Here is a 25,283-nt window from a genome sequence, read left to right as displayed (position 1 = left end):
TAGGCAAGATGTATTTTTTTTAATCTCCTTTTCTGTTAGCTTTACTGGGGATGCTCTGAGAGCTTCTTCTGTTTTGGGGTTTGAGACCTGGATGTTTACATCAGTAGACCAAACTAGTCAAAAAGACACAATAATTTCTTCCCATGAAGATCAACAGGGTAAAGGAATTTTAAGTAGAGAAACCCTACGAATTAAAAGTAGTTATGTCATACTTGATAGTATCTGATTTACTGGAGAGTAAAAAATTGAAATTCCTGTTCAGAAATAGCTTTGTGATATGAAGTAAATTGTAAGCATACGGAAAGATGAATGCAGGACAGGCAGGTAGCATCTCTTATTCACACCTAAGTGCATATTTGAACAGTATTGTTATATTGCTACAGAACTCAATACCTAATAATTAAAGAAGTTCTTCAATGTGTGCATGGATAATATGATAAAGAAAGAAAGAAACTTCCATTGATTCATAACTTTCAGGAGAAAAAATCCTTTCTGAAAGGTCTGCCACACTTGTCTATGCAGTCAAATGGAGTTGGCTTATCTGTTAGTTTACCTATAAAGGACAAATTAATTGTGTTGCTTTTCATGTTTAATAATGTTTAAAGTGTTTCATTCCTGCAAATGCCCACAAAAGTCTGTATTTCAACCTCCGAACCATTTGAATCAAGTTCTGATAAGACTGAGTGCCTTTTAGATACCTAGCTTGAATCATAAATGTAAAAGCAACCTGTCTACAGACAAGGTGGCTAAGCTACTCGCATTGGCATTTTGCAGCATGACAGGGTCTCAGTGTAGATCATGATCACAGGGAGCAAACTCTCTGCTGAGCAAGACCTTGTTGAAGAGCAGCAGAATTCTCCATCCCAATGGGGACTAAACCCCAAGGCGTGGAACACCCTTAATTCATTTTGAAGCCCGCGCTATTTAGCAATGAGCTGTCACTTAGAGAAGCAGACCTGAGGTCAGCCCTGTGGCTAGTATCTGTGGAGAAGCTTTTCAACCTGGAAACTTTTCTCTGCAGAAATATTTCAGCATTAAGGCATGTATGAAGATCTCTCACAGCTCCTGTGCAGCAGGAAACCTTTGTCCCACACATCTTGTAAACGCAGTGGGGGGCCACCATTGTGCTGTGCATCTTCTGAGCACCGCGGGAGGAGGCTTTTGTCTGACACAGTGGGCAGGCACTGTAGGAGGGCACCTTTGTCCTGCACAGCCAGTAATCGCTCTGCAAGAGCGAATTATGGTGATTGCAGAGCTCTTCTCTCTCCAGACACTCTGCTTTCAGATGGAGGAATTTTTCAGCCTTGCTAGGTGAAGAGCTGCTTTTCCTGAGTGGAAGTGGAAAGGGAAGACAGTGAAAGTGCCTTTGCATGCATGTATGCAAATGGCCATCAGGATCATTCACATAGTCATATTGCATTACCACCCCTGCAGGCACCATTCCCAGTTTCAGTCTTTGCTTTTCCTCTTCCCTGTTTTTCCTACCCATTTAGGCTGCCCTTTTGATTATTATTTCTTTGTTCCTTCTTATGTTTGTACTATCTCCTATTCAATATGCTATTCCTATATTCTGTATCTATATTCTTGGTATTCTTTCAGATGACTAATAACCACATTTAAAAGACTTGAGCCCAAATACCAATCTTTCTGGGACTTCACAGGTATATTTCCAACCCCATATTACTACTTATTATTTGTCTTCTCAAATGCTTTAACCACTTATCCAAAAGTGTGCCAGTGCCCATTTTCTAGAGTCCAAGATGATGTACAATGGGAAAGGCATAACGCGACATCTGTGAGATGGGATGGGATGAGATGAGATATGAGACAAGATGCTGAGTCTGGACCCTGTAGAGACGTGATGTGTACTGCAGCTGCTGGTGGACATGCTGCTGGCAGCTAGAGCCAGTGCAGGTATGGCAGCACATATTTGGGAGCTGCATTACTGTAGATCTCAAGTGTTTGCGGGCCCCTTGACTGGCATAAAGCAACTAATTTGCAAGTGAGAGGTAGGAGTGACCATAGTGAGCAGTGAGGGTCATAATCCATTTTAAGTGATTACATTGGTTCCCACTGCCTCAAGGCTGCCACGTTGACCTATGTCAAAAACACAGTAGTGGATAAGTCTCTCACCTGCTGATTTTTGTTATTCAATTGAGTTTGGGTTTTATCTATTCTTGTCAAATTTGAGCCTGTTGTGTCTGCTGTTATCCTAGAGGTGCTTGTGATTTTTTATAATGTTGATCCCTTTCTTTACCGGTATTCAGACATGAATTTTATGTGTGGTAGTTAGTTTCAATTAATCCTCCTTTTCTCAAATTAGAAATTTCTTTTCTTCTCATTCCCACCTCAGTCCTCTGGTGCCAACCTGATTGTACATGAATTCTCAGAAATAATTGCCAGTAGTCCAGCAAGTTCATTAACTGATTCCCTGAAGACCCACATATGCATGTCATCCAGACCTGATAATTTGGATATTGAATTTTTAAAAGTATTCCCTTACCTGGTTTTTTGTATCAACAGTTGTATTGTCAAGTCTTCATTATTTCTAATTATATATCTCTTTATGGTACTTGGTAAATTGATTCTGGAACTTGTTCACTGTTTTACTGTCATTACTCATTTCACCTCACACATTAATGGTTCCACCATCTTTTTGGAGCTCCTTTCCAATGATGTTATGCACGTGTTAAAATATATATTCATTTCTCTCTACATCTCTTCATGTTGGCAAGTGGGAGGCTGGTTTGCTTTTTGACGTTTCTGTCATTTATTTCAGTGGAGCTGGGACTAGGAGGGATTTATACTTTTTTGTTCTGCAATTGTTGCCTTCGCATATTTTAGACTATTCTTGCGGTTTCCCACACTTAACAGGGTTTTTATATCTTTTCCATGCCGCATGCTCTTAAGATTTCTCAAAGAGCTAATATCTGAAATCACTACATGCTGTGTAACAGCCCATCAATTAATACAATATATTGAATCATAGTTTATCATCACAGCTGTTGAAATTAGTGAGCACTAAGAATATCTGTCTCAGAGGACCTTGGCTTTAGAACAACTGCTTCTTATTGTCTGTCTCTTAAAAATTATTCTTTCTGTTAAGAAATAGATGGCTATTCATGCATTTAATTTAGATCTGTGTACTACTAAATACACAATTGAGATTGCAGTCGTCAATGGTATTTTTCCTCTGGCAAAAATCTTATGGCTAAAATCTGTTGTCACCCTTAGGACATAATTCCACTTGCTTTGGTTGAATTTTCCAAGCCTTTGGTATATAAATCATAAATGCACAGTGTGTGCAATGTTAAATTTTTAGAGGTCTCTCTTTATTAGTAGTTAAATGTGAATATGTGAGGGCAAAATTTGACCTTTAGAAATGACTGTAAAGGTCCAAGGCAGATACTTAGCAAGCTTTTCTTATTGCAATATTAATCAAGCAAAGAATCATCATAATCCTGGAAACTAAATATCCATTGTAGTGATTTTATCACCAGGGAAATTGTTCATCTGCCAGTAAGATTGTTACTAGGAAAAGGAAAATAGGGAGTGTTAAAATTGCTTTAGACTGCTGAATCATTGAGTCCCTCTAGACTCAAAGCTTGAATTGTTTTTTGAGAAGAGTGGGTTGAGAGGAGTTGCCACAGGAAAGCTGTAGGTTAATCAGTTTCAGTAACACTAGTGAATGTGAGTATGATCTCTCTTGGGAACGTGAGGAAAGTGCATGGGAGAAGGCAGGATGAAGAAAGACACAGGGAGGCTTCAGAAACTTACTCTTTTTTTTGTTTGTTTTGGCTTTTTTTGTTTGTGTTTGTTTTTGTTTTTGTTTTCTCATTTTTTGTTTCTGGATGACCCTTTTACAGAGGAGGAAGGTTGTTGATGAAAAAGGAAGAAGGGAAAAAAACCCATATTATTCACAGCCTATATTTTCATCTTAATCCAGTGGATATTAATGATGACTATTACAATCAAGATGGAGAATGCAGACAGGCGGAAGTGAGAAAGATGTGTTCGTGTGGGAGATATCTGTGTAGGGACCAGAAAGCCACATGGAAAGATGTTTTGCCTTCAGGGCTCAAAGATGTGTTCACCATATGCTGGGAAGGAGGTGAAACCGCTGTGCAGGAGTGTCCTTACAGTGTGTTAGGACAGCCTGTCCCTCCATAAAATCAGCTTTGGTAGATGACTTTTGTGTGCATGGTGGCAGTGGGCCGTCACAGTATACCGAGCCAAGCCATAACCTCAGGGACATGTCCGTTAGGCTGCAGGTTTTGCTAGAAGGGAAGCTTTATCCTCCTGCTGTGTTGGGCCACTTCTGTGTTTCCCGGGTGGGGAACGATTCTTGAGGAGTATTGCTATGAGGAGTCTTACAGGGGATGGGATAGGTGATCTGTATTGAAAGCCACCTGCAGGACAGAGTTAGAGAAACTTCTGTGTTGGACAGGACCCTTGGGATCATGGAGCCCAACTCAACACAGCACTGCCAAGTCCAGCACTTGATAAGATGGACTACCTCTCAGCAAAAATAATTTCTACAATGATGAGTGAATTTAAAGGTGGAAAGCATTTGTATAAAAGGAGGATGTGGGAAAATTCTGGAAGATGTCATGAGTTGTCTCTGTAAAATGAATATGAAGAGGGAGAGGAAAATCTGTGTGTGCATGTGACATGCTCTTTGTACGAAAACATCTCTTTGTGTGAGAAGTAGTGTCTTTCTAGAGAGTGCTTTTTTGAGGGTTGCTTTGCTTGTGTGATCGCTGCCTTTGAGGGTGCAGGGACGTGCAATATGGCAGGTAGTGCCTCCATCAAAGACTTGGCGGGGGGGGGGGGGTGTTGGCCCACCAAGGATGCTCCATGGATGGATGCCTAGAGGGTCCTGACAGGGCTGTGAAGCTAGGAATGAGGGAAATGCCATGCCAGAGCAGCTATCTCATATCCCCAGGTACTGATGGCCACCCTATGTCCTGCAGGGACCATCATCCACCCTGGACTGTATAGCTTTCCACCTGCCAGGCTGTGGCCACTGTGTCCCTCATTGTTGTCACTCTCAGATTGTGAAACTGTCACAGAACTGTTGCTAGGTAACAAATGTGGTTGCTGTGTCTCAACGAATAGCTGAAGGGGAAAGTGAAGTGTTGCACCATTGTAGAGTAACCATAGCAATGACCTACTATCACAGACTAAAGAATTATCATTAGCAATGTTAAAGTATCAAACAGAGGCCCAGGATCCAAAGACTACCAGGCAGTATCTCTGCATAATTGGGTTACCCAGGAAGAGGTCCCAACTCTTTCACACCCCTTGGCTGCCTATCTCCATTGTCTTGGTTTTGTTTTGGGGGTTGGTTGTGGGGGGGGAAGGAGGAGGAAGTGTGGTTGTTTAAATAAAGCAAATGTGTTGAGGAAGGCACTTGCAAAACAATAGAAGCATACAGCAAAATAAAATACAGAGATAAATCTGTGTGCAAAGGGAAGATACAAATAGGAAAGGTCCACTTTACTGTCTCAATATTATCTGTGGGAGCAGGTGCACAAAGGATGCCTTCGTGATGCATGAGATGTAGTTCAGATCAAGTGTTCTCTTTCACTTGAAAACAGATATGCCAGGCTAGAAGCAGTATAAAATGAAAAATAAATAATATAAAGTATGTCTGAAAAGTAGACACTTTCTTTTTCCCAAGGTAGGTCAGATCAGTGAGCTGCTTCAGTGACCTTTTATTAGCAGAGTGCTTTGAGACCTTATTTTCCCAGATACGAGACATGTTGAGGACCTCTGATTGTGATGTGGGTGGCTGTGCATGTGCATACATGTATCTTTGTGCATGTGTCTGCCTGCTTGTGTGTGCAGTTTTTCTTATCAGCTGCCCCAGAGCTCAGCAGCAGGACAGCTCTGACCCTTCCCAGGCTCTCTCCAGACCAGCTGCAGCAGCTGGGTGTCCTCTGTGAGTTTTGCATTTTTACATTTTACAGAGCATTTATCCTGTGAACACCCAGCAGGTCAGAGAACGACCCCTAGTCAAACTGTCACCTTTGTATTTTGCAGGTACAGAACGCCATGAACTAACTTCTTGGAAGAGTTTTCCATCTGTTTTCAAATTCTTCAGTGAGGCTGTAAAGGCGAAGAACAGCTTGGTGAAACCAACCCCAACAAGGCGCTCCAACAGGATAAAATACGAAGAATTCTAAAAGGAGGGGAGGAAAAAAAACCACCTCCACCACCACCAATGTCTTTGCTGCTTGTTTTCTGCAAGGAGTCTCCCACCCCCTCATTAGATTGTTTTCTTCCTAGAGCACAGGGTCGTGATGTATACATCTAAATAGCGTTTTGCATTATTTCTAGATGAGTGCAACTGTCAAAGCAATATGGGTTCACTGGTTGTGCTTCCTGTGGGCTGTAACTTGGATTTTGTGCTGCCCATCAGTGTGCAGATTAAGGCTGACAGTGGTACTGCACAGTGCAGCATGGTGCAGCTCTAATTGCCCTGACATAGCCCTGCACCAAGCTGATGCCAGAATTTAACAGCTTCTTCGCAGTCCTATTGCCTGCAGGATATTTTGCAGCTTCCTTCTATTTTGAGACAGAACAAAATACAAATTAATCTTTTCTAAAAGATGGACCTAACTCATACCAGCCTATGATTTTACACCTAGTAGCCTTCCCTTTCTCTGGGACCAAGTGGAATTGACTTCTAACTCTGTCATTTTTCTGCTGGCAAGAGTGTCCAAGAACTTTGGCCCAGAATTCTAGAAAGGCTCTGTTGTTGAAGAGATTTTCTCTTGCTAGATCAACAGCATTATCTGTAGATCTTCTCTTCCTTTGGAAAGCTCTACTTTAAAAAATGCCTATTCATTAACAGGCTGGATCACACTGTGAAATATGACAGAAAAAAAAAAAAAGACACACTGCATATTCTTTTTGTTTCTTTTTAAACACAAAAATGCTTCCATTTTCATATGCTGAGTTTGTAATGACTTGCCATCCCATGATTATTCCCTTTTCCCTAAACTCACAGGTTCCTCCTCACTTTTCCAGTCTCTCTGACAAAGGTTGGCCAGCAGGGCACTCTGTAGGGATTTCACACCATGCATAGGGGGTATGTGGCTGGAGCCATAACTGTGGTGTTAGGCAGGTTTTCTGCACTAAAACTAAGGGAAAAGATGTGCTTGATGGCATGCCCAGTGAGCCAGCACTCTAATTAAGCTCCTTTGGTGTTGATAATACTGAATTAAAGTTGTCCTTTCTTTAATGGCCATGCCCACCTCGCCTCTGATGCTGTTAGTGGCAAGGAGGTGCCACTTAGACATGAGTTTTGGACCCAATCCCGCCCTCTCCTACACAGTGTGTCCAATCAATCCTACAGCTGGGGGCCAGAAGTGGTGGTGGGGAGCATTAAAAGACAATGCCAAAGCAGGGGTAACCCTTCTATGCCACGGAGCAAAAGCAGAAATGCTCATAGTGAGGTGTAAAGGGAAACCCAGCTGGGTTTGGGCCTAAATCCTCCAAGTGGGGGGCTCTCAGCACCTAGAGTGCTTACATCCATCCCTACCTGCTCATACTGGCAGCAAGGCTTCACTTCCCCAGCTGCTGCTTCCTGTCATCTTGCTGCATTTGAGCTCTGCCCTTGGGGAAGGGTGCTTGGAGCAAACCCCTGGAAGGGCCATTGCCTGTGTGGAGGGAAGTGCAGTATCTGTGCCTGGAGGATTTTCTTCTTGGAGGGGAGCCTGTTGCTGAAGTGAGAGTACTGTGCCCATATTCCTGTGGCATCCAGTCTCTGCCTTCACTCCCAGTCAGAGGATGCTGCTGCCTGTGGCCAGCCTCACCCCCCCTGCCAGGGTCTAGACCCCCCCCTCCCCAGGTCCGTGTCCACCCTAGCCCCCTGGATCCTGTGTGTTCAGGGACAAGGCAAGAGTTTACATGGTGTGGTTTGGCTGTCCGTGCTTCATCCTGCAGCCAGGGAAGATGCAAAGGCCAGGGAAGTTTGCACATGCACACACCAGACCTGCCACTCTCCATCTCTGTGGAAGTGAGATGGACTCTCTAGGGTGCCCAAATATTGGAGGAGCAGATCTATTTTTTTAACTGTTGATGAGAAACAAACTACATTTTTACTGTAATGCTTATCATTTTCTAAAAAATTTTTCTTTACTGTGCCCTGGGCCCAGCTCACATTATCGCTCCTGTGGGGGGGCTGCAGAGCAGAGGGGATCCTCACCACTGGTACTGCTCTGCTTGCAATGAACAAAAAATAAATATGCTCTCTTCTTCTTGCACACTTTGTGTCCTTGTGTTGAGCTCCACAGAAGCCTCTGTCTCTGGTGGGTAGGGTGGGGGCTGCATGGGCAGCAGCTCCACCAACCTCAGAATACATGCAGGGCGGGCAAGTGTGTTTGCAAACAGGACCCCATATGGTTGCAGGGTTGGGGCTAGAAGGTGTGAGGGGGTTGAGGTTCATTTGTTCCATGGAGTGGGCTGCATGTCCTGCCCTGTGGCTCAGCCCACGAGCATGGGCTTCTCTCCACACACTCCACATCATCCATAGGAAGCCACATAGCCAAGTGGGCCGCACCATCCTGTCCCCTTTACTGTTCAGAAACATGAAACCATAAAGTTACACCAAGGGAGAAGTTTGACCAGTTTTTTGGGGAGGGCCTTTTGCAGGGGATGTGGGTTAGAGATGGAGGAGGCAGTGTTTGCAGCCTCAGATGAAGAGGGTGCATGGTCTGCAGAAAGAGAGGAAGGTGTGGGAGTATCCCAGCATGTACCACCGCATTAGTGTCGCATGGAAAGGTGACAACGGTAACCCTGCAGCACACTAAGGAGGGATGAGTGTTGATTTAGCCTATTCCTTTGGATTGATGTTTTTAAAGATACACACCACTGGCCCCTCAGGCCATGATGTCTTTAGGAGACAGAGGTTTGACATCACCCTCCTCCTGGTTTCATCACAGCAAAGCTCCCTGACGTGGACATGGTGCACCAGCGTCTGCCCTAGGTAGCTTTGGAGCTACGAGTTCAAAAGTGGACAGAAAAAAAGACCAAAAACACAACAAACCCCCAAATGGAAAACAACAACAGAAAACCAACAAAACCGACCCTACAACAGGATCTAGGAAAACTCCCAGCTCCTTGTCGCCCAAAAGGTTTGCACACCATTGTCCAAGTCAAAATGCTGCCGTTAAAGCCATGGACCAATGAAAGCAGTGCTTCGTTGTCAAGAATGGAGAATAAGAAAGAAATGTTCCTAGCAGAAAACAGCCAGCAGGCCCCCAAACACAGTAGGGTTGCGTGGAAAAAGAAAGAAAAAAGGCAGAGGAGAAGCAAAGATATCCCTCACTTTCATTGTGCATACATGGCAGCGCACTGGTTACAGTTACAGTTCTCACAGTGTGATTCTCCCAGACTCAGAAGAAGCCGCTGCTTTTCATGGAAATGTGCGTTTTTCCTCTGTCTCTGAGAAACATCACTTACTGTGGGTAGTGGAGTATTTCTCCCCTCTAGAAATTTCATTCAGAAGTACAAATGAAAAGTGTCACATCTAAAACTGCATGGAGCCACATATTGCACCATTCTCAAGTCAACCAAACCAAAAATAACCTGCCAAGAAATGTGTACATCCCTCGTACACCAGGGTAGAGCTATCTTACAGAGTGGAAGGATGCATGTGTGTGTGTGTGACTGCACGCATTCATGGATATCTCGATCTCACAGGGATGTGTGTGTGTGTGCATGTGTGTGTGCGTCCGCATTATGTTGATGTACTCGACAAAGTGTGAAAAATGTACTTCTATAAAAACTTGAAAGGAGATGTCATTTATCATTGTATCATCATAATACCACAAATTTCACTTTTCTGTTCCATTTTGGATTGCATGTGTTAGAGAGTATTTCACTAGATCAGTGACAGCTCTTTATTTGCATAATTATATGCTCTGGTCTGAAGAGAAAACTAACCCCCAAATTTCATGGGTCACCAAACTGCAACAATCAATGTTTTATCACATATGCTAAGCAAAACCTAAGGAGCTATATGAAGTTTCTTGTGGATTTTTTGCTCCTCAGAAAATTAAAGATGTGCCTCCTGAATAGATGCAAAATCTTTCCAAGCTCTTTGTAGCTGAATTCCATTTGAAGGGAAAACTAGAGATTAGCTCGTAGATCTGGATTTCAAACCCACTAGCATTCTTACTTCAAAGTGAATTCAGACAAGAAGATTTACTGCATCTCTAAATTTTGCCATTCTAAGTAATGTCATTTAAATTGTGACAATCAAAAAATTAAACTAAAAGAAAAAAAATTGGTCAAATGTAAAAAATACAATCACCCCTCTCTCATCAAGCCCATAGTGACCAGTGGGTTTAATTCTATTCATTCTGTGCAGTTTCATTGTTTCAGCTGGGTGTTATCCCTGTATAAAGATACAGATATATGGTATATCCAGAAAACCCTTTCCTGGGCTGCAGAATTTGTTCTGGTCTATCAGTTGCACAATAACCACACACTCCAGTTAGGACATACATACTCCAAGTTTCCTTCTCAATCAAAATGTTATGAGGAGGAAAGAACCTGGGGATGGGAACTGACTGGAAGATCAGTGAAGATCCCCCATATCCTCCTCTTCCATCCACACTAGTACTGCTAGAAAGGTCTACCTCTTTTTTAAAGTCAATTTAATACAATATAATAAATATAATAAATATTATATAGTGCAATATAATAATTCACACAAAGTACAGGAGGACCTCTTAGAAGTGTAGGTGAGCAGCACCTATCCCCTGGGGATGCCACCCACACTTAACTTCACTGCAAACAACCCAGAAAAAACCCCAAAAGCTTCTATGGGCTTCAAGCTGTAACTGTACTGGTAGAAGTTTGCATAGGTTGCTCCCTTGAAGTTGGGTTCCTCTAAGCTCTTGGGAAGAATAAACTTTTATAAAGGGGCCTATTTCAAGTAACATGGCCCTCCGTGATCTTCTGAGCCCATGGTGGGAAGAGCAGTACCTGGGAAGGAAGGAGTGTGTGTTGTGTGGGTTAAGAACCTGGAGAGAAGCCCTTCTGCTATCTTATCTGTGGCTTCTTTTTTTCATTTTTCTGACTTTAGCATCAACTCCAGAAGCCTTCCAGGGGTAAATGGGTTTCCAGCACAGACTAGCACCTGGGAAGTTCAACTTCTCACATTTGCCTCCTGAGTGATCTCCAAACACCTGCTCCAGGCAGACACCAGCTTTGCAGCACCTCCTCGCCTTGCAGGAGGAAGAAGGTGAAACATGAGTGGGAAATAAAAGCAGTGCTAAAACACACCTCCTTACCCCCTTGTCTTACTGCTATCATGGGGTTCTGTGAGATGCAGGGACAGGGTCTGCCCAACGCTGTTCACTTTCTCCAGGGAGACCCAAAGAGAGAGCAGAAACCACTCTGAAGCATCTTACCCCTCCACACTCTCTGTATTCCTCCTCTGGAGTCAAGTAAATATGAATATTCACAGAAGATTGGTCTGCCGGCTGGTTTGTCCCAGTGGAGACAATAGCATCAGTTATTTCCCACTGAATTGCAGCACAGGGGAGAGCTGACCTCTCTGAGGAGAGGCCTAGGTCATCTTCTTTTGTCATTTCCATTTCTCTTTGCTCATGCCCTACCTAATCCCCTAATGCCTGGTAAAGGGCTGTCTCCAGATTCTGTCTTCTTTAAAAGTGCTATCTCTGCTACAATCACATAAGTAAGCTTCCTGCTCATCTCCCATCCTTCTGGGTCTGCTTTTTGCTTTCTCCTTCCAAATCAACTTGCCAAGAAATTATGTTTCCTATAGTAAAGCCCGTGGTCCTCCATGTCTCCCCACAACAAGCAGGTACAAAATTAACATACCCCATAATATAGTGTCCAGGCCTGCTTGCCTACAGTTTGTGGAGAAAGGGCCTAACATCACCAGGAACTTGCAAACACTGATGTGTCTGTTTACAGTGAGCCAGGTGTTGCCAATTTTGCCAATGGCTGAGGGGAAATCTACCTCTCATACACTTCTTGATAGGTCTTTCAGGTGTTGGTGGGGTATTTTGTTGTTTGGGGTTTTTTGTATGGTGATGGCTGTTTGGATTATAAATCGTTTCCTTCGTACTTTCTCCCAATTTAGTATGTATCCTCTTGGAGGGGGGCCCGGAAAGGGGGGTACAGAACTGCAAGCAAGAAGCACAGAGGGTGCTTATTGCAGTGTTTCCCGTGGGCTCCCCACGCCACTAAGTAGGTGCTGTGATCAAAGCCAGGACGGTTCCCGACAAGCGGCGGCGTGATGGGGCAGACACCAAGGAGCAGGATGCCGTTCTTCCCGGGGAGTCTCGGCGCTCCCAACCCGCCCTTTCCAGGTGGCGGCAGCGCCCGGCGGCTCTCGGGGCGGGCCCAGCACCAAGGACAGCGCCCGCTCCTGGCTCGGGGGGCCCCGCGCCCCCCGCGGCCCCTCACGGCCCCCAGGGGAAGGCTCAGTGCCCGGCAGTGCTCAGCCCCGACTACCATCTCCAGGAGTGCCTAGACCGCCGCGTTCCGCCGAGGAGATCCCCCGGAGCCCCTCTCGGCGGGGGAGGGGGTCGTGGAGGGGGACATCACACCACTGCTCGGCCACTTGGCTGTCGTGACATACCTTAAGTCATGGGGCCAGCTGGGGAATAACTATTCGCTCGCCTGCGGTTTCCGGACAAAGGGAAGAGAAAAAAAAGGAGGAAAATGTTAATTTCCCGGCTCACTTCTCCGGGGTGGTAGGGAGGAACCAGGGATGCTGGGGCTGTGTCAGGTCTGTGCGCCCCGACGGGGCCCGGACCCCACGCACAAGGTTTTCCCTACTCTTCCTCCCGCGGAGCATCGCTCCCGCGGCCCCGGCGTGCAGGTGTTGGCTATGGGAGGGGCTCCTCATGGGCCGCCGCGACTCTGGTTTCGCCACGCAGGGTGGGGTGCAGGGGCCGGGCGCCGGGAATCCCTTTGCTCTCTCCAGCCGCCCCGCAGTCCTGCGGCCGCTGCTGGCCGCCGTCCCTCTGTCGTTTCGGGGCTCGCCAGGGCTGATCTCGGGGTAACGCCAGCTCTCCCCTGGCCCGTTAGGAGCCTCCATCAACTCCGGCCGGACGGAGGACGTGCGGATGCCCTCGGGGCCGGGAACCGCGGCGGAGACACCGGCGGTACCTGTGGCGCGAAACCACAGGTCTCGCTACGGGAGGCTCTGGCTTGTTTTGGCTACACAAACCCACTCCCCCACTTCCCACAGCGCGGGGTCCTTCGCTAGGAATTTTGATACAGAGGGAGACGCCTGCACCAAAGCCCTTCTCCACTCCCACGCGAAATATTTGACAGCACTGAATATTCTCCTAGATTTGTCTTTCCTTTCCTTTCCTTTCCTTTCCTTTCCTTTCCTTTCCTTTCCTTTCCTTTCCTTTCCTTTCCTTTCCTTTCCTTTCCTTTCCTTTCCTTTCCTTTCCTTTCCTTTCCTTTCCTTTCCTTTCCTTTCCTTTCCTTTCCTTTCCTTTCCTTTCCTTCCTTCCTTCCCTTTTTTGTTTTTATTATTACTTAATTATTGTTATTGTTGTTATTACTATTATCGTTATGATTGCTTTTGTTATTGATTTTTGTGTTATTTCCTTTTTAAGATTAGGTGGAAAGAGAGCTATCTTCCATTCTGTGCTGTGAAAAAAGCTTCCAGATCTCCAGCAAGCCTAGAGCTATCTTGAGAGTTTTGCAAGAAAGTGCAAATGCTGAAGCTTCCTTAAGTTCTGCCCCAACTTCTTTGATTTTTACCTTAACTGCTTGTATTTAGTTGTATGCTTTTAGTAGTTTGTAGGATTTAAGTGTTGGGAGTGAGTTGGTTTTTTAAAGATCTCTATTATTCTCTCTCTTCCCAGCACCGTGTTCGCCCCTGGCTCTTATCCCGAGCGGGTGGGGCAGGCGCGGCCGGCGCCCTTCCCGCGCTCCCTGCCCTGCCCGCTCGCCCCTCGTGGCCGTGACCATGGACCGGGTCCCACGCGGAGCCCCGAGCGGGGCTCGGAAAGGAAAGAGCTCTGCGGAAAGGAAAGCGTAGCTCAAACGCGCTTCTCCCTCTCCAGGCTTCCCTTCTCCCGGGGAGCACAGAAAGTTTCCTGTACAAGCAGAGCAAATGCTTTTTATCTTCCCTTTTGGAGATTTTCTCCTGCCGCTGTCTCTTTGGAAAAATGAACATATCTTCCCGAGCCCTAGGAGGAATCTGGAGACCCCCCTCGTCCTCTCTTCCCGTAACCTTTCAAAGTCGCTTAAAATTACTTTTTCTGTCTTTCGGCCATCTGTCAGTGTCACATCCACGCCGCCTGCTCGGGGTGGGGGGAAGCAGGAGGCGGATGAGGAGAGTCCCTGCACGTTCCTGATCCCTGGCGGATCCCCTACACCCCGCTACCTTGCTGACAGACCCGCCACCCCTTCCCGCTGGGCGCCAGCCTTAGCACGGCTCCGGGGGCCAGGCGCGACAGCGGACGGGGTTTGTCCTGTCGCCGGGTGGCGACACGAGGCGCCTCTTGGGAGGCTCCGAACGCGCATCTCCCGTCCAAGGGGAACAGCGGGGCTCTCTGCTCAGGGGGGCTGAGAACAGGAAACAAAGTGTAGAGGGGGCTTAGGACGTAGCCTTCCTCCTGAAAGTTCACTAGTCGCCGTAATATTCCTCGTCAGCGTAGGGGGCACTAAGTAACCTTGCCGTGAAGATTTTTGTGCTGCGGAAGAACGAGAAAGAAGGGAAAGGAAAACAAATCCAAACTCCTGTGGTGCTGACAATGCTTCGGGAAAAGGGTTGCTCGTCTTTCTGGCGTGACACCCCGCGATAAGGAGAGGGGGTGTGCCTTGGCCTCCACGCACCGCCTGGGCACGGCGGGAGAGGCTGGGACGCGGGGCGAGTGGGGAAGCTCCGATCCCTCTGCTACTTCTTCCCTGAAACGATTACGTGGCCGAGATTCGCTGGCGAGAAATTCAAAGCTCAGGACAGGCACAGCTTCGGTAGAAGGGCACTTGTCACGGCTCTCTTCCCAGCTGGATGAAATTTAGAAGACTTCTTTAATTTTTTTCTAATTTCCTGGGAAAATAGAAGGGATGTGTTAGCATGCAAGTAACTGAAGTTAGAAAAAGAGCCAAACTCTTCAACATATAAATTCTCATTATCAACTTTCAGCCTAGCAAAACTAGAGCCATTTGCTTAGCTTAATCTGTAACATATGCTTGCAACAGTAGCAGATTTTATGTGTGTGTGTGTGCGTGCGTGTGCGCGCGTGTGTGTGCATGTGTGTGCGTGTGTGGTTTGGAACTGATCAAGTGGTAGGTTTTCTGCCTGACGTTTTCAGCGCCTCCTAGTTACAGCGTAACACCTATTGAGAGAGAGAGGGAGACACCACAAAGATCCCACAGCACCAAATCTGAATAATGCGACCCGAAATCGCTAGTAAATTTTATCAATTAGGCCACTCCAACTCCTTCGGATTCATCCCACTGAGAAAGGAGCTACCACGTTTCTGAGAAAATTAAACAAGCAATTCAGTAGCATCCCAATCATGCTTTATCTGCATAATTCAATGTTTACCATTACTTTTTTTTCCCATCTCATATACCACTTCTCCTTAAAGTCTCGCAGGAATGATAGAAGCAAACTGTGGTAGCCTCCCTGATCCGTTAACAATAATGACAGCAGTGACAGCGCCCGTGGGGATCCCACAGAGGACTGGTGGTTTGAAGCCTGATTCACTCTGTTGGCGTTATGTCCCACAACAACTTTTAAAACATCTGTCCTGCAGGAAGATTTTTTTTTTTTTCCGTACTGAAGTGACATTTAGTCTTTAAATATGGGGTTAAAACAGGGCCCGAGCAAGATGAGGGGAGATTTTTTCGAAGTATTATAAACACACATTCACACACACATGCACACCCAATTTAGCATTATCAGTCTTTACATCGGCTATTGACGCTTGCCTTGAAAAAAAAAAAGTAATAAAAATTACACAGAATGGCTCAGAAAGATCCAAGGCCCGTGATTTTTTTTGCATCTGCGTTTGGGATGCATAACGATTGTGTGGATTGGTTAGTGGCAGAGAAAACAGGGATAATTACAGAGGACATGTTGGTATTCCTGTCAGGCGAGTCCCCGAGAGCCTTTTCCGCGGCACATCACTCCCAGCCTACGGACTTGCGCCCTCAGCCGTGCGCCACCAGGACCTGAGGCAGCGCGTTCAGGGCACCCGTGAAAGGGAGAGACCTCGCTCCCGCCTTCCCCACCGCGATGCACAGTGGCACCGAGGGCGCAGCGCCCCCGTCCAGTACCGACCCGACCCGACCCGATCTGACCCGGTCCGGTCCCGCCCGGTCCCGCCCGCTCCGGTCCGGGGCGCTCCGCGGGCGGCGCGCGGCGGTGCGGCGAGGCAGAGCGCCCCCTAGCCCCCGCCGCGGGAACGGCGGCCGCGGGGAGCGGGAGCGGGAGCGGGAGCGGGAGCGGGAGCGGGAGCGGGAGCGGGAGCGGGAGCGGGAGCTGAGCGAGCGAGGCGGCCCGGCGGGGCCGGGGGAGGCGCGGGGGAACGCCTCTTCGGCAGCGGAAGGGACGACTCTGTTCTTCCTTTTAAAAATTACTTTAATTAATTCCACCTGAACACTCCACGGGCTGTGGGTTTGTGCGCAAAGATTCGCGGAGGCGAGAGCGGCGCGCACCTGCCTGTTCACCCCCAGGACTCGCCAACCTCGGACTCACGAAAAAAAAAGTAGACAAAAAAAGCCAACCAACCAAGCAAAGCACCAAAACGCCTCCTCGGTGTTACCGTGAGGAGCAACGGCACAACCGGGGTGCGGGGCGAGCGCGCCCAAAGAGCCGAGGAGATTTGTCAAGGGGAACCGAATAGGCTGCTTTAAGTGTTACTTGATAGCAGCAGCAGTGCCTTGCGTGAAACTTAGAAACTCCAATGCCCTTATCTTCAGACAGACAAACTGGTGAACAAACTTTACCGGGTGTTTAGATCCTCCTCTCAAAGACAGCTAAACAAAGGCAGGGCATATTAAATGACCGCTTCGGCTCCCATCCCATCGAGTGTCACTTTTATTTCTCACACTTACAGGTATCTCAGGGACAAAACCCCCTCAAACCAACAAACAAACAAATAGCTTCTACGTCGTGTTCGAATTATTTCTGCAAGATAATTCAAGTCGTGGGTGGCGTGCAGACACCGAAGCATCATCCTGCAAGCTGGACAGAGGGTTCCACTGTTGAGGAGTCGCCACAAACCATCCGCCCTAACCATCTCTAGAGTGTTTTGAAGAAAATTACTAACACCAATGCATGCCTCTGTGTAAAAGTATCTTTATTTTAAAGCCGTTTTAGAGGTTGCTCGATTATTTCAAAACCTTCTGTCATATTTTCTAACAGAAAATCATGCCGGTTTATCTACTACGATATTGCTTTTTGTTGTTCGGGGGTTTTAGTATCTTATTGATTAATGGTGTATCTATTATCATCATGTTAGAATGTTACTGCAGGTCGCTAACATTTTCTTCTTCTTTCTTTCTTTCTTTCTTTCTTTCTTTCTTCTTTCTTTCTTTCTTTCTTTCTTTCTTTCTTTCTTTCTTTCTTTCTTTCTTTCTTTCTTTCTTTCTTTCTTTCTTTCTTTCTTTCTTTCTTTCTTTCTTTCTTTCTTTCTTTCTTTCTTTCTTTCTTTCCTTTTTGGAAAGAAATCTCTCCTTTTTGTTCTTTCTCTCTATCTCTCTTGCTTCCCTTCCCTCCCCGTTCTCTTTCTTTCTTTCTCTCTTTTTCTCTCCTACTTCACTCCTTCTGCCTATCATATTTTCCCCTTCCTTCCCCGTCTCCCCCTCTTCTTCTCCCTCTACCTCGCTCAGCATTTCTGAAAACAGAAAGCAGATGTGATTAGACAAGCGGCGCCCGGGGTCCCGTGGCGAGCAGGTGCACCCAACTTCTTCATACTCACTGTGAGCATTCTTAAAATGGAAAGTTATGACTGAAAAAGCAGAGATTCCTGCTCCTTTCGACCGCGGCCACCTGCATGCCGTGCAACTGCCTCGTGGTGCGGAAATGATGAAATTAGCACTTGGATAATGACAGTTTGGGGCTATTTCGACAGGTCGCGATACTCAGCCTGGATGCAAGTCACCCGAGGGCTCTTCGCAGGCAATCTCTGGTGCGCCGGGCGGGGCGGGGTGTGTGCACCACCGGGTGCCCCCCGGGCTGGCCCCGTCCCTCGGGTGCTCCCCAGCTTCCTCTCCCCCGCTGGCAGCGGAGGGGCGGCAGCCAGCGGGGCGGGAGACGGAATTTTTCACCCGAGGGAGGGCTCGGCACCCGGGGTGTCCGGCTGAACCTCGCTGCTGAGGTTTGCCTAAACGTAAAACCTCCGCCGAGATAGCAAGCCCAGCTGTTATATTAACATTGATTTATTGCTTTAAAAATAAATTTACACACAAGCCAACAGCACTCCGTTTTGTTTCCCCAGACTCAAGGATTTATTTCCGACTTGGTGCTCATCTGACAAAACAATGCCCTTTAATTTCATTACACATCGATGAGAAAATTGGTCTTGTTTTTGGTTGAATTTGTCGTTCTGCTACTTGTGGAGACTTTTGTGATACAGCAAAAGCCAAAGTCAGAAAATACACACAAAAATGACAGCCAGACACAGAAGCAAATATCAAAAAAGAAAGCAACACCTAGTAGATGCTATTATCTAGAGTCTATATGCAGCCAGGACCACAATTAGAAAAGGAAAAAAACCTTTGTAGCTTGGAGTATGCAGGTAGTTTGCCTGGCGTTGTTTTTTCTTTTTGGTTGTGTTTGGGGTTTTTTGTTGTTGTTGTCTTTTGGTTTGGTTTTTGTTTGTTTTTTTGTTTGTTTTTTGTTTAGTTTGTTTTTTGTTTGTTTTTGGTTTAGTTTGGTTTGGTTTAGTTTGGTTTGGTTTGGTTTGGTTTGGTTTGGTTTGGTTTGGTTTGATTTGATTTGGTTTGTTTTTTGGGGTTTTTGTTATGGTGAAGACTGGGTCTTCGATTATTTGCAGGAGTAAGAGACCTCTAATATCCCACGGTTTTGTGCTAATACAGTCCGTGAAATACATCTACAGTTACTGAAGGGAAGAAGTACAAGTTTATCCACACCGTGCTGCCTTACTTCTGTGCAACTCCCAATTACCAGATCTATCTGATGGCTGAACTCAGCGGAATTAGATTGTACTTTGAAGCAGCTTTTGTGGTACCTTTCAGCTACATTTTGGTTTTCTTTAGTAGTCATTAAAAGGCCACTTCTTCATGGTGGCCACCATCATTGTGTCCTTCATTTCACACTCTCAGGGGAAAAAAAGAAAAGAAAAAAAGGAGAAGTTTTGACATCTTGGAGTTGGGTCAAAAATAATATTTTTTAAAACCTGTGTACTGTATTCTTCCCCCCCCCCCCCCCCAGCCTGGTGCTAATCTATAATTTTAAAGCAGGGATTGTTTACACTAATGCAAGCTCCTTCAGTAAGAGTGCAGACAGAAGGATACTCCAGCAGCATTAGGAAAGTAAAATAAGATGTGGACAGAGTGCAAACAAATCCTTTCATTTTTCTTTTTTTCTTTTTTTTTTTCTTTTTTTCTTTTCTCCTTTTCTCCTTTTCTCCTTTTCTCCTTTTCTCCTTTTCTCCTTTTCTCCTTTTCTCCTTTTCTCCTTTTCTCCTTTTCTCCTTTTCTCCTTTTCTCCTTTTCTCCTTTTCTCCTTTTCTCCTTTTCTCCTTTTCTCCTTTTCTCCTTTTCTCCTTTTCTCCTTTTCTCCTTTTCTCCTTTCCTTCCTTTCCTTTCCTTTCCTTTCCTTTCCTTTCCTTTCCTTTCCTTTCCTTTCCTTTCCTTTCCTTTCCTTTCCTTTCCTTTCCTTTCCTTTCCTTTCCTTTCCTTTCCTTTCCTTTCCTTTCCTTTCCTTTCCTTTCCTTTCCTTTCCTTTCCTTTCCTTTCCTTTCCTTTCCTTTCCTTTCCTTTCCTTTCCCTTTCCCTTTCCCTTTCCCTTTCCCTTTCCCTTTCCCTTTCCCTTTCTCTCTCCCTCTCCCTCTCCCTCTCCCTCTCCCTCTCCCTCTCCCTCTCCCTCTCCCTCTCCCTCTTCCTTTCCCCTTTCCCCTTTCCTCTTTCCCCTTTCCCCTTTCCCTTTTCCCTTTTCTCCCTCGGCATTTTTTTTGTTGTATTCTAGACTTATTCCCACAAACTGATTTTTCAGAGAAGTATCTAATAATCACTTTAGAGATGTCCAAATTAGGGCACTCACGCTTCTCTAGCACTAAGTAAAGACGTGAAAGGTTTTGTTATCGACAGTAGAGTTAGACCTTTGTAAGAAACTCCCTCTCTTTTCCGTAAATACATCATCTACAAATAAAGACCTCCTGTCTTAAAGGCGTGACTCTTCTCTGTGTCTCTGTCCACATTCTGTCCACTGGCTCCACATAAACTCAAACTCTGTTTCATTTAGCACATTTAAATATTTTCTTTACAGATAGTTAGGTTTATGGGTGGTTTGGTGCCATATTTTTTTTCTCTTCAGAAACTGTACTATGCTTTTCCCTGCTGATCCCTAAGTCCACATTTCCCTGCATAAGCCTCGGTAGCAAAGAGACACAATGAACCCACTAAAGCAGATAGCAGAGGACCTCTGCAGATTGCTGGAAACTCTGCTGCCCGTGTTAGCAGTGGTTTTCCGATCGGGCTCTGGGGGTAGAGAGGAAAAGGACAGAAAAGGGGAAGGGCTGGGGTGGGGGGGGGGGGGGTGGGAGAGAAATTTTAAAAAACACCCAGACACTGAGAAAGGGGCCGTTTCCTTAACACCCCTGTCGCAGGCCTGCCTGCTCTGCCCCACCAGGCACACGGGCATGTGGAAAGGCTACAGGGACCCTGCCGGGAGGCAGACACCACACCTCGTCCCCTACCAAAACTGGCTTCTGAGGCAGTCCAGGGTAGGACACAAGAGCTGGGGGCCACCTAAAAGTTCCCTCCCCAAGACCTGTGTCTGGGTACTGGGCGTAGAATGGACTGGGATTTGTGTCCCTCTCATCATGCCCTAAGCCCGTGCGGGTTCAGCCCGAGGGGCAGCTGCATTCCCAGAGGTGCACCTCCCCTCAGTTCCTCAGCCCCGGCTGGGGTCGCCTTACGGTGTGTCCGCCCTTCCCCAGACTTGATCGGTTTTGTCATCTCAATTTTGAGGATGCAAGGAGAGGGGAAGCACCTCGAAGCCCTTTCCGGGAGGAAACAGTAGAGGTGCGTTTTGGGTGCAGAGAACATTTGCAAAACACTCCGGTGGCTCATCCGGCAGTGGCTCTGGCCTTTTACTGCAGACAGAGTAAAGAGACTGGGTGCTTGCAGATCCCATCCCCCTCTTCAGACGAAAGACAAAGCTTGGTAAAATAGCCCGTGTGTGAGGATCGCCGGGAAGCACCGGCTGCATCCCCTAGACAAAGGTGGAAGCTGAGGAAGGAGATAGAGGAGGGATCGCACCTTCTGGGCATCCGGTCTGAAGAGAAGAGGAAGACTCTTGAGGACGCAGGAGAATAAAATCTGAGTTGGAGCAGTATTAAACACAGCATCCGAGGTTGCCTAAACATAAAATACCTGTGCACATTTCCGTCTTGATATGCAATTAAATTGCAGCAAATTCCTCTATAAATAATATCGTTGGGAATCCTTTAAGATTCAAGAATGCCTGAGGTTAAGTAGCTTTTAAAACGTCGGTTCTGAATAGCTTATGCAATGAATGACTACCTTCAAATCTTAAACCCATTGTAAATATGCTATACATATGGATTCCTGTTTATCTCTACCTATTTCTTTTTAAAATGAGGGAAACATTCTTTAAAAGCTACTTGTAACACTTTATTTTAGGAAAGCAGATGTTAACTTTTTACATATTATTTTATGACCATTTATGACCAAATTGGAAACCATCCAGAACGCCTCTATTATTTGCGAAATGATTTTTAGTAGAGGCATATTATTCCTGGCACAACCAAGGTATAGGTTACATCAATGAAATAAACATCTGTGATTTTGGCAGGAGAGGAAATAAACGTGAGTTCGTGTAGAAGCAGGGAAAGCATTCGTGTAGAGGGAGACACACCTGCAAAGGAGTAAATCGGCTATTTACACAGCCACGCTGTAACCAGGCTCTCTCCCGAAGAGGAAAAAAAAAAAGGAAAAAAAAAAAAAAAAAAGAAAGAGAGAGAGAGAGAGAGAAGGGTCTTGGAATTCCAGGAGAAAAAACGAACGCGACCCTGGATATAGATTTCTGATAACATATCCCGGGCAGTGAAATAAAAGCCCTGGAATGTTTTCTAGACAAGGATTGCGCTCTCTCCCTCTCTCTCCTCCCCTAAAAGCAGAGTGTTTAGCTCGCAGGAAGATATTAGCCACAGTTTCCTCCTGTCAATATTTAAGAATTCCCGGAGACTTCAAGGGAATTTTTCCCTGAGTTTTTCCCTTTTCACAGCAAAATATCTGCGAGAGACGTTTGTGTTTGCGAGGAGTTTTATGAGGGGTCTGAGTACATAAGAAGAGCAAGGCATAATGCACCGGCATAATAATTAACCGTATGCAATATTTATTGCCCTGTGTTGTTTGTTATCATGCAGGCGAGTGCACTCAATTGAGGTTTAACAAATATAAGCGTTATTGATCAAATATAATGAATAAATATGCATATGTATTATTTATCTCTGCACACATGTATACACACAGGAGCATCCCGGTTTTGAGGATGAGGAAAGCTATCTGCCGCTGCTCCTGCCTTCCTGTCCACCCTGCCTCTGTGCCAAGAGGCTGCAGAGAAGTTAGGTTTTGAGGTTTTTGTAATATAAAATATCTCAGATATGTGAAAAAAATAAAGGTCACCAATAAAATTGGTCTCAGCATGGAGTATAATTGTAACAAAACACTGCTGAATTAAAATCAAAGATCTCACTGGCTGAGGCAGCATCGTGGCGAACCATCTGGTGTGTATTAAAAGCAATGCTGTAAATATTGCTAGAAACTAATGTGGTACCAGATCCTATAGGCGCAGGGGCCTGCCGAGCTTTCCATATGCTGGAAGTGTGGATGGTGTGGCACACGGAGGGAAAGGTGTCGCATCGTCCAGGAGCTCTTAGGGCATGATTTTGCATAATCCTGATGGAAGTTTGCCCCGACAGAGAGGGGAGAAGGAGGCAAGGAAGGCAGAGGAAAGGCCTCTCTCCCCGTCCTGCTCCATCTGACGACGATAGGGTATGCAACTGCTGACGTCACTTCGCATCAGGACCGGGGAGCAAACGTGACCCAGGCAGGAGCTCATCTGTTTCTCATCACTTGGGAAGTTTCTCTCGCTCCCCTCCCATCCTTCTTCCCTCTCCCTTTCTGCCCTCCCCCCCCTCCCTCCCTTTCTTTTTATTCCGTACATAAATCGGGGCAGGCCCCATCCCCGTTCTCGACCCCATCCCCATCCTCACCCTCGTCCCTTCCCCGTCCCCGTCCCCGCCGCCGCCCGGGCTCCCCGCAGGGCAGGACCGGAGGTCGCGGCGCGCTCCCGCGCGGGGTGCCCGGCCCTGCCGCCTCCCTGGGCCTGGGTCTTCCCTTCCCCCCCATTCCGATACCATTGTTCGCGCTCGCAACCCAACTTTGGCTGCCGATTCAAAGCTCGGCAGTCCCCTGGCTCCTGTATTGTACTGAGGGTCACTTACTCTTTTCTCGGAGTTAGACTCTGCTCCTTAATCTCTCCTCTTCTCTGCTCCTCATGAGCTGTCGCGTTCTCCCCGCGCACCCGAAGCTGCCACAGAGGCTCGTCTTGATAAACCTGCTGCTAATCTCGGCCCGGTGCAACCAACACAGAAATAAAAAATCTCTCTCCCTCTCTGCTTCCCCACACACCTCTTTTTTTTTTTCGTTTCCCCCCTTCCTCTTCTTTTCCTCCAGGCTTCATTCCCCTCAGAGTGCTGCCGCCTTTAATTATGGGAGATACATGTCTTCCCTGGGAGTCATTCATGGTTTTTAGGTGGAAAGGCGTTTCGGAGGAGTTATTTTTGAGCAGGAACCAGTGCCCTATATCCAGAGGCTTTGACTGAAGTGCAGATTGAGACATATCGGGTTCCCTATAAAAGGATCATTTCTTGTGGGAGGTTGGACACGAAGTTTGGACTCGTGACTTGCATTCTTGAGAGACATGCATATTTTAAAACAACAAAGCAAGCTCGGAAGAAGGCTTAGAAGAGGGGAGGGGGAGAAATAAAAGAAAAAACTTCAAGAAGTTACTAAGTTACAAACATCTGTCAACATGGACCAATTTGTGTGGCTCTCAGGGGGAAAAAAATACCTGCTTTTTTTTTTTTTTTTTTTTTTTTTTTTTTTTTTTTTTTTTTTTTTTTTAATCACTTCAGGAGTCTCGGCTACTTGCTGGAAGTTGATGTGGCTCTCCAGACGCTAAGAAATGCAGTTTGGCTCAAAACTGGGAGCTTAAAGCGCTTTAGTGGCCTGTGAATTTAAATCCCAACTCCTTCTTTATCGGCTCTTTGCGTGGAGCTGGTTAAGCGTTTCAACGGATATCTCACCTCTCAAAAAGAACCACAGGTGGGGGAAAGACAAAAGGAGAGCAAATGGGGCGACTCGTGTGTTTGTTGAAGGAAGTCACTGGCGCACCCGATCCCGCAGTGCAGATAGAGGAAAAGTGAGAAAACAAGGTGAAAAAGAGCAGCCCTGACTTGCTGTGAGCCCTGAGGGGAATGGGGATCCTGGGGGCCGCGGGAAGGGCCCCCCACTTCAACCTCCTAAGGGGAAGGAAGGGAACAAAAAGATAGGTAGGTAGATAGATAGATAGATAGATAGATAGATAGATAGATAGATAGATAGATAGATAGATAGATAGATAGATAGATAGATTAACTGTCGGGGAGGTGAAGGGAGGGGCTGGCCGCGGGCAGTGGCAGGTGGGCTGGCAGCTTGCGGCCGGACAGCAGCGCACGGAGCGCGGCACGCAGAGCTGCAGCCGCCGCGGTGCGGGCAGCGGAGGCGCGGGGGTCTGGGCTGCTGCCGGGAGTTTGCAGACAAAAGGAGAAGGCCTAATGGTGAGCTGGATATCTCTGTTAGTTGTCAGCGCTGGTACACGGCTGCCGGGAAATGCTAATCAGCCCTCGCCGAGCGGGGTGCAGCCTAGGTTGACTCCTGGCGTACACACGCACAAGCACTCGGGCTGCTGCAGGGTCTGTGGCACGCACACACACGCATCTCGCTCCTCACTGGGGTCGACCATGACCCCCACGCTTTGGTCTGGGCTTTGTTTGGTCCAGCGG

The 25,283-nt window shown here is 46.6% G+C and overlaps 1 protein-coding gene and 1 long non-coding RNA gene across 6 annotated transcripts in view; one reads left to right on the top strand and one right to left on the bottom strand.

Annotated features, from left to right (window-relative positions):
• FAM172A (family with sequence similarity 172 member A) overlaps nucleotides 1-8,273 on the top strand; it is a 264,993-nt gene extending 256,720 nt beyond the window's left edge. For all 5 annotated transcript variants that reach the window (XM_036403453.2, XM_036403451.2, XM_036403452.2 and 2 more), the window contains one exon: nucleotides 6,046-8,273. In XM_036403453.2, coding sequence (XP_036259346.1) covers nucleotides 6,046-6,188 — 143 coding nt within the window. In that variant the 3' untranslated portion in view covers nucleotides 6,189-8,273. The remainder of the gene's footprint in view (nucleotides 1-6,045) is intronic.
• A 5,561-nt stretch (nucleotides 8,274-13,834) lies between these two features.
• On the bottom strand, nucleotides 13,835-24,104 carry LOC118699813 (uncharacterized). Its single transcript, XR_004982125.1, has 2 exons — nucleotides 23,682-24,104; nucleotides 13,835-15,064 (listed from the first exon to the last, which is right to left on the bottom strand). It is a non-coding gene; the product is annotated as an uncharacterized LOC118699813 (long non-coding RNA).
• Between the last annotated feature and the right edge of the window lie 1,179 nt (nucleotides 24,105-25,283).

The sequence above is a fragment of the Molothrus ater genome, chromosome Z (genome assembly GCF_012460135.2).
Source record: "Molothrus ater isolate BHLD 08-10-18 breed brown headed cowbird chromosome Z, BPBGC_Mater_1.1, whole genome shotgun sequence".
In the NCBI taxonomy this organism is placed as follows: domain Eukaryota; kingdom Metazoa; phylum Chordata; class Aves; order Passeriformes; family Icteridae; genus Molothrus; species Molothrus ater.
Note: the sequence above shows the minus strand (reverse complement) of the source record. Positions and strands in the feature narration are given on the sequence as shown.